We start from the raw sequence: 11,398 nt of genomic DNA, 5'->3' as shown, positions 1-11,398 counted from the left end.
CTAAACATCTGTAGGCCTAAAATGTCCAACTAAAACAATTAGCGCAAAAAAGAAACCTAACCCAGAATAAAACAATAAGCGCAAAACTTCTACCAACAGCTGCCCACCACCGCCGCCCGCCATCCAGACAGAAATCACCAACATCACCGCACATCCGCCACTGGCAACCACCAAGCCCGCCGCTGGCCACTCCATCGGAGAGATATAAGGTGCAAAAACCGAACCAAACTGCCGCGAGAGCTCAACCCTACCCCTACCGTTAGGCGAGGACTTAGACTGCATCTCTGCAGTTGAAACTTTGGCTGCAGACAAGCCACTTCCAATCGGAGAAGATGACGACGAAGGAGTGGCGTACCTTGGAGACGATGGATAAACACAAGACCCATAACCTACAAAGGAAAACAAAAACACACAAAAAAAAGAAGAAGCAAACTATGAGCACACCAACACAACACAGACACACACCAAAAAAAAAAAATCCAGAGAAAGAAAAATGAGAGAGAGAGAGAGGGGGAGGACAAACTCGGGTCGGTCTTTGAAGCGGTTGCCGTGCCACCGAAGTCACAGCTGTCGGGAGCACTGCCTTTCCGCTGGTAATAGCTGTTGAACGCGTACGAAGCGTGAGACTGCACCGTGTTCGGAAGGTGACACGGCCCCGACGGCCGGACCGGCGCGCATTCGGCTCCCTCGCCGCACGCGTAGTCGAGCGCCGTTTGCAGAGCCGCCTGGCTCGCGTCGCTCCTTGCCACGCACCACGTGGCTGCTGCTTCCACCCCTGCTGTTGCTGCTGCTTCCACCCCTGCTGTTGCTGCTGCTGTTGTTCCGTTGTCGGCGGCTAGAGAGAGGATCGTAAGGAGGAGTGTTGTGGTTAGCATCTTAGATAGTGATGCCATCGCCATGGCTCGGCCCTATTTGGTTTGGATTTTGAGAAAGATTTTTGAGAGTAATGGGCAGAGGAGAGCTATAAATAGAAAAAATTTATTTAAGAATGAACCTAAAATTATACAATAATTCAGGAATACTGCCATATGATACTCCGAACCACTTTACAACCATATATTCTTGTGGGGTCTACCATTAATTATGTGAACCCCACATGAATGTGTGGTTATAATTAAAGTGATTCAAATATCATGTGACGGTATTCCCGAACTATTGAGTAATTACTCGTTCTGTTCTTTAATTCTCTTTTGCGTTTGGCTGCTTTTTCTTTTCCATCGTGAATGAGATGTCCTTGTTTTTGGTTATTTTAAACGGGTAAAAAACCCTATTTGGGACATCTGTTCTGGGAAACTATGGTAAGGGTTAGTGTGAGGGGTCATCATCCTATCCACCGACTAAAAGCTAGGGTTGATACCAACCCAACATTGAGCCCAACAGTTGATTGTTCAAATTTAGTTTGAAAACTTAACAAGTTTTAAAATATGTTAGAATTTAGTTTGTTTAGAAACTAATCGATCTCAAACTAGCTTAAATGGAGTCGATGACGAACCACTATTGAGTAGCTTGAAGTTTTTAAACATCATAAGTCAAACGAGCTAAGCAGTAATTTTTTCGAGCGTAGTTTGAAAACTTAACGAGCTTCAAAAAGATGTTCAAGCTTAATTTGTTTATATAACAAACCGATCTCAAATAACTTTTAATGAGTGAACACGAAGTCGAACTCCAATAATTTGGTTCAGTTATCAGCCAAAACTAATCCGGAGCACTGGGCTTAGCCCAATCCAAGTTTGTCTTGCAGGTGGGCTAGCAGTGCAAGAATAGTATGGGCTGGGCTAGGGCATAGGGGTTGAAGGCTTGAAGCCCAATCCAAGTCCGTCTAAAATATTATATGAATTTTTTCATTGAATGGTTGGAAATACAAGTCAAACTCAAAATATTTACGTTTACCAAAATATTTTTCAAAATCTCAAAGATAAAGCCCAAATAGCCTAAAAAGCCGACTTTTAGGGCTTTATCTTTGATAATTTCAAAAATATTTGGGTAAAAGTAAATTTTTTTTGGGTTTTCCAATTTCTCTCGTTGAGACGAATTAATAAACCACAAAAGTTTAGCACAAAACTAACAAACACGAAAAAAATTCAAATAAGGATGAAACAAGAAAAAAGCCCCCAAAGCTTAGGAGAACAAGGCCTAAAATGAAATCAGTCAACGTAAATGGCAGTCTTCAACTCATTTGAACTGTGGAACAACGAGTTGGCAAAGACAGCTAGGGTTCACTCCCCAACATTCCCCATGCGATCGCATGTTCGAACGCCTTTGCAATAGTAAATCCATGAACCATATTACCATGTAATAGAAACTGTTCCCACGGCCGCACCTTGTTGGGATAGTTGTAGCTTTGGCCATTGTCCCCTTCTCGAGATCCATTGCGGATTTGGAGGTGCATATGGTCACACTCAGAACAAGTAGCTATGCCAATCGGCTCTCTCCCCGCCCTTTTTGTCTTGAGGAGGGGGGAAAACTCGGAACAAGAATGGTTAGCAGAACATTTTTGAACGCGAACAAGCTGCTGCCTGCCATATAGAACTTTGTTTACTCACAGGATCGAAATGCCATACCATTGCAGCCCCTCAACTGATGACAACTCTTAACACAATACAACGAAGGCAATGCAAGAACAGCTGGGGGATCATGTAAGTAAGCTCTGAGATCCCAGGAAAAACGAAAGAACGAAACTCATTTCTCATATAACTGATTTGATGATGTACATCCACTATCGAAACAACAAAAAGCGGTGGCAAAAATGATATCAATTCTCTCTCTCTCTCTCTCTCTCTCTCTCTCTCTCTCTCTCTCTCTCTCTCTCTCTCTCTCTCTCATGCAGGGAGCTCAATTCAATTCCCTGGATTAAATTTGGAAAAGGTCATAATGAATGGAAGGTAAAAAGAATTGCTCAAAGTTTTTCGTAAAACATGATGTAGGCCTCACACCGAAGAACTTCTTCCATTGAAGCCTCGCGCACATAAGCATCACTGGCATGATACCACACAAAATCTGCGCTTTCTTTATCCACCTTCTTGTTACCCTTTGCAGCTCTGACATAGGCAACATAGTGGCCTCCCCTCATGGTCCCCAGATGCTCCACCACTCCAATCAGCCGGAATTTGTACTCATCTGCCCCCATGCACCTGTATTTCATTAAAATGAGGATAAATCAACACGGCATTACCATCTACATTATCCATATCTATAACAGATTTCATGTTTGCAAGCTACAAGATTCTACATTTATACAATATACGATATCAAAAAACGCTTAGGTGGTACAAGTCGAACCAACTTATAAAACAGAAAGAAACAAAGGAACAAAAAAACTAGTAGACAATGAACAGAATGCCCAGAAACGTCCCATATTTTGATGCTGAAAGTGACTTCAACAGAAGTATCAATTGTGCTTATATAATGCAAAGGCCACAAGGATATTACAGGAATGGTGGAGAAACTATCTAATTGCCTCCAATAACAGTTTATAGTGACTACTCGTTCTTTTCACACTTCTTTCAGAATATGGCTGTAGTCTGATTTTGTCTGACAACCAAAGTACGAGTATCAGTAAACTGATTAGAAGTATGTTTGAGGCTTTGAGCATCAAATGATCCCTCAGGGAAAGTAAGTCACAGATGAGGGCATGAGCGAGCAAAGATAGAAATGGCTATAACTTTGTAAAATAAGACTGATGAAGAGGAAAGAATGAGCTGATACAAGTTGGATAGAATAGTGTAATTACAGGTACACCGAAGGTACTTAAAAATACATACAGGCATGAGACAGCCACAAAGAACATAGCAACATAGAATGACCATAAACTGTACATGTAGGCTCCAATGAATAAGGAAGAGCGCCTCCTTGACAAACGGTAGTTCGACATCTGGGTAGAGCATGTCTTTGTGGTAGGCCTAACCTACCGGCTACCGGATAGTGGCTTCTCGAGGGAAGCAACTGTGAGAAAGGTTTAAAGAGGAGACACTCAGCGACGTGGATCAAAGTAGGGAGTATAGAAACTTAGAAAGTATCTGTGCAAATGAGTAAAACAGCGAGTTGGTGATATATACATACAGAGTGTACAACTGAGGAGAGAAGTAGTAACTGTGGAGCCTATTCAAACACCATACACTCGCCCATCGTAGACATGGGTCATTGTTGTAAGGGCCAGCTGGCCAGGCATCTCCTGAAGTATGTTACGTGGACTAGGGTGGTGGTATGTCTCTAATAGCCAGATTGATCTACATCTATAACTACAATGATACATGGCGAATTTCATGTCTATTAACAACTTTTCTTTTAAGCGAAGAATAGTAGCTCCTGGGACTCTGAGGCATAGTTTTAAATATCGGCCGATACGAACTGGTTCGTACCGGTATTTGAGACTTCCGGTTCGGATATAGGCCGGCATAACGAGGAGACTGAAATTCACTGGTGAACCGGCCGATTCCCGATACGTATCGGTATGTAACCGATTTGTGGACCGGTTCGGCCGATTCGGCCGGTTCATATCGGTTCGGCAAAAAAAAAACAAAAAAACAAAAAAAACATAATGTTGCATAATGTGGCTAGCGATTATGTAATGTAAAACCTCTATGGTGTGTTTATTTTAATGTCTTCATCTTATTTTTGCTATTTATGTCAATTATATCGAAACTCATAATGTTGCATTTTTCTCATATTTGTAAAATCTTATTGACTTGCGGGTTTTGATAAATTATTGGATATTTCGCATGAAGAGAATGGGCTATTACATGTCTTAAATTAATTAAAATGTGATAATTTAAGCTAATGTTGGGGGCAAAAGTATATTTTTCAAGTTTTACACATGTTGCTGATGATTTTTAAAAATTCACGACCGCGACACCCGATTCCCGCGACGTATGACCGATACGTTCCAATACCGATATACCGCGACCGATACCGCGACGGCGACCGATACCGCGATTTAAAACTATGCTCTGAGGACAACACTAGCGAGAATGGCATCACCTCTCGCTCACTCTATCTTCACGTCTCACCAGGTAGGTTCTTTCCATACTCTTGTTTCTCTCTCTTGTTCATATATGTCTGCCAAAAGAAAGTAAAATCCGAGTTGGCATCACCTCCTGCTCGATCTACTACTGTGTCCCCCTCATGGGTCGACAGCAGTGAGAGCTCCTTAAGTTAAGACTTGACATGTTACTAATGGCATGTTCAGAAAGAAGTGAAAAAAGTCTGAAGACTCAACTTAAGTTCAGATGTAATTTTGTCTTTGTTACTACCTACTAGCAAAACCTGAAACATAACTTAGAACTTAAAGTGTGGAGAGTGAAACTTTCTTTGCTGAAACAAGCATGCAGCCGAGAACTTCACTAGGAATCGAACCCAAAATCTCTAGTTCTCTGAACTAGCGCCTTTCCATTAGGCCATGAAGTCATATATAATCAAACATGCAAAAATTTACTCATAGAACTACAGAAACATATCTAGTTGGTGATTTGTAAGCCTTAACCCATGCACACGTATAACAGGTTTTTTCGCCCCCAATGTTTCCCTATGTCTCCATTTCTTTTCTAGGTCTCCATCATGTTTCTGAAATATTTCCAAAATGTCTCTGGGGTTGACTCAGATGACCCATCAATATGCATTTTTATACTTCAGCGCACCAAGCTAGTAGTGGGGCTCAAACTACTAACCAAATAGAAAGTAGAGTTAGACTTGACCAGAAAAAGAAGTGTGGTATATTCAGCACTCGCAACTTTATTTCTTTTTCTAATCCAGTGCGTAGGACTAGTACAACATAAAACATGTGATACTTTTTTACTTCGTTTATACAACAACAACAACAACAACAACATAACATAACCCATCTAGTCCCCAATCATTGGGGGTATGGGCGGGGGATGATTGGAGATAGACCTAACCTTTGGCAATATATGCACAAAGTGGCTGCTCTGAGAATACCATTGAAACAGTGGCCCTCCTAAACACAATATGTTTTCCTTAAGTCCAAGGCAACACAAGTACACATATTATACTTCAGAAGGTATGAAGAGTGGGCTCTATTCTTTTGCCCTATTCGAGGGTGTGATGTCTAAGTCTGAACCGTCTATCAGCTTTCAGCCTTTCACATGAACTATATCATTACGGGTATTGTAGATATACCTACTAAAACACTAGTAGCAGTATTCCACACAGGTACACCGTGCAAGGATAAACCTGGCTAAGAACCCAATTTCAAAGTAACTTTAGACAAAGTGTATAATATTTAAAAAAACACCAATTATAGATGAGGAAAATGCTCAAGCAAATAATTCATGCTCATTATCATTCTATATCATTAGAATATGAGTAGGTAAAGGAGCCAATAAACAATTTCCTGCTTCCTGGGAAGGCTACATCTGTACAACACACCGGTTCTTCTGTCTTTGGCGGGTTTCTTTGATAGTCTGGCATAATAGCCTAAATGCAGATGTGACAAGAAGAAGAACAAGCACGCAAGAAAACATTTACAACCATACAATAGGTTTTGTGGAAGAGAAGAGAAAATAAACATGTACTAAAATAAGTGCAACAGTTCTCTGCAATAGATAAGAGAATCTATATAAATACACCTAAAACTGGTAGGAAGCATTAACAAGGAGGATACCAGAATGAAACAAAATTTGTCTACTAGAAACTGCAACAACAAAGTCCATTAAACAAGCATAAAATTCCGAACATAAAAGCTGAGAGAAAGCAGTTTGCTGAGTAAGTAGAAATGACACGGAAGAGAGAAATCGAAAAATGAAAGAAAGAGTAAACGATAAGGGACTGATGAAGTTGCGAAACTAATAGCAACAATACGCCCAAGCAAGGGTCAGAAGAACACCTGGGATCCAAGTATGGTCTGAGATCAATTGTCTCTCCGAAAACCACATGACCATTCAATTTGCTCAAACGACCACGAGCATCTTGACTGAATCTCTTTAGATGGATGGTCAAAATAGGTGGTGCCCTATTAATGAGAATTCTTTTAGTTGCATCCCTCTTCACCTTCAAGCTATCAGAATTCATCTCCTCATTGTCACTTCTTTCTGATTCAGACCCTTTAGGCAACAACTGAGACTTCATTTGCTGAACCTCACCAGTGTCACATCCAGCATTACTAGGATCATTAACACTGCAAGAACCACTAGCTTCACCACTGATACTTGCTTGAGTACAAGTCTTATAAGAACTTGAAGACTGTGATAGCTCTGGACATGCATCATTCATGTCACTACTTCCTTCTTTTAACTGGGAAATTGATAAAATCAACCCAGCTTCCTCACTGAACTCCTTCTCGTTTTGGTTATCATTAATTTTACCATTTTCTGACACTACCGCTTCATTAGACGTACTAAATACAGTTTCTCTAATATCTCCGTCATTAGGGAAGGGGCCTTCATTTGTCGAATTTGATGGAGCACTTTGAATTCTATTGTCTGCCCCTCTCATCTGAATCTCTGATGCACCATTCTGCTTACTCTTCCTTGATTGCATCCTTTGCTTTTGCACAGCTTTCGAACAATTCTCACAATGCCAAGCATGTTCATCAGAAAGAAGCTCTGGCTTAGTAAACAATGCCAAACAACTCTCTATTGACACTGGGGAGTCACTATTGTCGACTTCATCTGGATCAGACTCACTGATATTTGCAACTAAGAAACCAGTTTCTGCAATTTCATTACCCTGAATGTTAGTATCAATAGACAAGGATTTTAAATTGGGGCCTTCAACAATTTCTGGCTCATTAAATAAGCCTCCAAAACCATCAAAGTCCGATGCATCTGGTTCATAGCCAACAACTGACGAGGAGGCCTCGCCTTCTCCTCTCAAAATCTCACCACTAATCGAAGTTTCTTCTTTCTGAGGAAACACCAGGTCCTCGGAGACTTGAACCTGTAATGGAAGCAAAAATATATCATTTGGAAGAGCGTCCTTGCTTCCAGAATCTTGGACTACGGATACATCATCAACATTTGAACCAATGTCATTGTCATCAGGTAAAGCACCTGGCTCAAGGTAATCCAACCATGTTAGGTCGCCCAATGAATCTGCTGTGCCTGTTTCCTTCAGGGAGGCTTCACCTTGAGCAGCATTGTTTTGTCCTGAATCATAAATCATTGCGATATCATTAGCTTTTGAAGCTATGTCCTGATCATTCGAAACAGGAACTGATTCCAGATAATCAAACCATGAAAAGTTGTCTAACGAATCCTCATCCATAAACGGCTTCTTCTCTAAATCTTCAGCGGTTGAGAGACTAGATGAGACTAAACACTTTTTATCTTCCACTGTAGGTGGGCCAGTGAATTCCATCGTTTTAGGAACCACCAAAGAATCTCCCACTTTTTCTGTGACAGAATCTGCATCCCTATTAGTTTTCGGGCGAATCCTTCCACTTCTTTTTGGAGGCAGTTTTGGCTTCTTAGCTCGAGGAACAGGTGGGGCCCTTTTAGAAGGGGGTTTCTTAGTTGGAACTGGAAGTGAGAGATCTAGAAACGGCTCAAACACTGTTGAAGAATGCCCACACTCCAAACAAGAAACAGTACTAGATAGTTGGCCCCCAAAGGCTGCATCAACAAAAGTAGGACCGAGGGTTTTGGAATTCCCATTTTCCCATGATACGGTCTGTTTTCTTGCGCTCAACTCCTCTGTACACAATCCATCAAGTAAACAACGAAGCAATTCGTGACTGTCGTGCTGTTGATACCCCCGAAATTGGGGAGCCTTGGCACACAGACACCCAAAAAAGGACCTTGGATTCATGGAATTTTTCAAGCCAGACTCCGGACTGGCTTCTAAGAAGAACTTCTTCAAAGAAACAGTAAGCGACCCCACAGACTCATCAAGTTCTAAGAAATAGTCCCGTAATCTATCCATTGCCAAGAGATTCTGCATGATTGAATTGAAGAAACAAGTATTACCGAGATTTACCAAGCCTCTGACCACATTACCATATTTCCCATCAAAACTAGCTGAAGCGGTGTTTGCCGATTTTATCCCACTTGCAACGCTTCCACTCCCTGACCAACCATCCTCAACATCCTCAGAGGGCCCTTGAGATGATTGCCCCTTTATCAGTTTGACAACACCTAACAACAAATCTTTCTTTTCACCATTTTCATCCAAAGTTTCAACTGGAATGAGTGTATTGCACTGGAAGCACCACCGTAACTGAGGGTTTTCAAATTGAATTGCCCATGGATGTCGGGTTTGCCTTGCATGTCGAACTGCATGGCTTTGAGGGGTGTTCGGGAGTCCAATCCCTCCACATGAAATATGGCCACAATCCAAACATACCCACATTGCTTTGGAACTGGATTTAGTATCACCAGAACCTCCCCCTTTCTTCTTCCCTTGATTGCCCTTCCCCTTACTTGACCGCCTATCAACCACAACTTCCCTACAATCTTCGCACCTAATACGTTCTTGAGATTCTAATCTTGAAGAAACTTTGACCAAATCAATGACCTGATCAAGATGAGAACATAGCTTCCTCTCTTTTATGACATCATCAACAGCCGCAGTGCTTGTAATGCTTTGCTGGGGATGGGCAACAGTTTTTGTAGAAAGGGTAGAAGGCTGCTTCTCCTTATGAACACTACGGGCCTTCTTCTTAACCTTTTTCCCCATTTAATTCCTACAACCAATCAGAAAAACCATAAACACAACTACACAAGCAACAAAAAAGACCCCCAAAACTAAAACCAAAACGACTAGGCAAAAAATAAAGAGACGGGAGATAACGAATGCAAATCAGTCAAACAGATCCACAAGCACTAGATACCCACTAGTCGGTCACTTTAAATAGGAGGCACTAAAACTGTATTTATAAATCCTAAAAAAACAATTCCCTGTGAAACCAATAGGCACTACAAGCCCACATTTAACACCATATTACAAATTTCTCGGCAAAAATACAGTCATGACTAACAATCATAAGAATGCATAAACACAACCAACCGACTATTTCACCTTTACATAGAAACATATCATTCCAAAAAGAGTAGAACCTACGACAGATTTTTGTATCTAGGAGATACCCAGCTGTCGTCGTGTATCAGAAAGAAGATACCAAGAAAAATTAGTAAAGGAACCAATGCATAAACATAAACCGAAAAATCAAAAAATAAAAACCAAATTCACAAAGCACGCAATCAAATTACGAGGAAGAAGCCATTCCAAACCAATCAAATACAGAATCACAAACAAGTCCCCAAACAAAAAATCAGTTAGGTTATTGAACCTAACCAAGTTCAGACCGAGTTCACAGATATCACTACACTTTTCTTGAATATCAATGAACCTTTTACCTATTATCTTCCGCCTTTAGGGCAGATTTTAGCATTTTCCACAATAACTATAGAAGCAACAGCACTAGAACAAGCATTAAAACAAAACCCAAGCCCACAAACCCAACAAGAACTACAAACCGACATAGTTAAAAACCGAAGCAAGAATCATTACAACAAGATAAGGTCATAGGTTCACAGCTAACGATCATACCAATGGTTAAAACCCAACAACTGATTACTTCACGAATAGATACAAACTTTTTGCTACAAAATCAACAAAACCCACGAGAGATTTTTGGTTTCCGGGAGATACCCAGATGTCTTTTGAAACGAAAAGCATCTCTAACTGCAATAAGTAGGTATTCAACACTGATAAAAAAATTTAAGAAATGAACAACAGATTCACCTGAAAATCTGGAGGGGGGGGATGGATTTGGGTTACATAAGAGGGAGAGAAAGGAGAGGGATGGTCGGAGATTAGGATCTGTATTATTGAGTGTGTTTAGAGAGAGAGAGGAGAGTGGTCAGTGGTGTGCTCATGTTGAGGCGTTTGGCGCACCCTTTTGAGTCCCCTCTCTCTCTCTGTCTGTCTTATAGGGAGGAGAGAGAAACAAAGAGGCGAGGGAGAGGAAGTGAAGGTGAAAAACAGTGAGGAAGGGGTTTATCACCCTTTCCTTGGGGTTAAAAGCTACCCAGATAGAGTATATGGATAGACATCCAACGTCCAATTGCTGTAATTTTCCTTTTCCGATGCCCAACTGGTTTCTAAATTCAAGCAATGACCACCCCATGTAATTTCCAATCGATCGAGATACAAATGAGAAGGAGCAAAGACATACCTAATCTTTCATAATACATGCGTAAAATATATGAGAAGGACGGAAGACATACTTAATCATCGATAATATATGCGTAAATTAGTTACCCTACTGATCCGAATATTGGTTTAATCTATTGTACCATTTAATTAAAAAAAAAAAATGTAGTTACCCAACGTATCACTGAAATAACAGCACATGTATACAAAGACCGAAAACAACTTAAAAAATCAGTAAAGATACCGGTACAGAAAAATTGGGACCGAAATCCTACCGACGGCCGCCGGTGGG

At 40.9% G+C, this 11,398-nt stretch overlaps 2 protein-coding genes across 3 annotated transcripts; both read right to left on the bottom strand.

Annotated features, from left to right (window-relative positions):
- On the bottom strand, positions 1–899 carry LOC131317080 (1,3-beta-glucanosyltransferase GAS1-like). The gene is made up of 2 exons (XM_058346661.1): positions 524–899; positions 1–389 (listed from the first exon to the last, which is right to left on the bottom strand). Exons 1-2 carry the CDS (start codon positions 897–899, stop codon positions 1–3), a joined length of 765 nt encoding a protein of 254 aa, XP_058202644.1.
- A 1,763-nt stretch (positions 900–2,662) lies between these two features.
- Positions 2,663–11,100, bottom strand: LOC131318083 (ubiquitin carboxyl-terminal hydrolase 2-like). Of its 2 annotated transcripts, none has more exons than XM_058347887.1 (3): positions 10,696–11,100; positions 6,839–9,634; positions 2,663–3,131 (listed from the first exon to the last, which is right to left on the bottom strand). In XM_058347887.1, the coding sequence occupies exons 2-3, from the start codon at positions 9,625–9,627 to the stop codon at positions 2,897–2,899; spliced, it is 3,024 nt and encodes a 1,007-aa protein (XP_058203870.1). In that variant the 5' UTR covers positions 9,628–9,634; positions 10,696–11,100; the 3' UTR covers positions 2,663–2,896. The 2 variants fall into 2 exon arrangements, 1 of the variants encoding a protein (XP_058203870.1); XR_009197490.1 differs by lacking the exon at positions 2,663–3,131 and adding an exon at positions 4,952–5,280 and having other exon boundaries at positions 5,318–9,634; positions 10,696–10,940.
- Positions 11,101–11,398: the final 298 nt, after the last annotated feature.

Source organism: Rhododendron vialii, chromosome 2a (assembly GCF_030253575.1).
Source record: "Rhododendron vialii isolate Sample 1 chromosome 2a, ASM3025357v1".
Taxonomy (NCBI): Eukaryota; Viridiplantae; Streptophyta; class Magnoliopsida; order Ericales; family Ericaceae; genus Rhododendron; species Rhododendron vialii.
Note: the sequence above shows the minus strand (reverse complement) of the source record. Positions and strands in the feature narration are given on the sequence as shown.

Bases quoted from the DNA above. Each gene is read 5' to 3' on its own strand.
- LOC131317080 (XM_058346661.1), bottom strand. From the start codon at position 899: ATGGCGATGGCATCACTATCTAAGATGCTAACCACAACACTCCTCCTT. The intron at 390-523 runs GTTTGTCCTCCC...TTTCCTTTGTAG, and splicing joins CGCTTCAAAGACCGACCCGA to GTTATGGGTCTTGTGTTTAT.
- LOC131318083 (XM_058347887.1), bottom strand. From the start codon at position 9,627: ATGGGGAAAAAGGTTAAGAAGAAGGCCCGTAGTGTTCATAAGGAGAAG. The intron at 3,132-6,838 runs GTGTTCTTCTGA...AATGAAATACAG, and splicing joins AGACCATACTTGGATCCCAG to GTGCATGGGGGCAGATGAGT.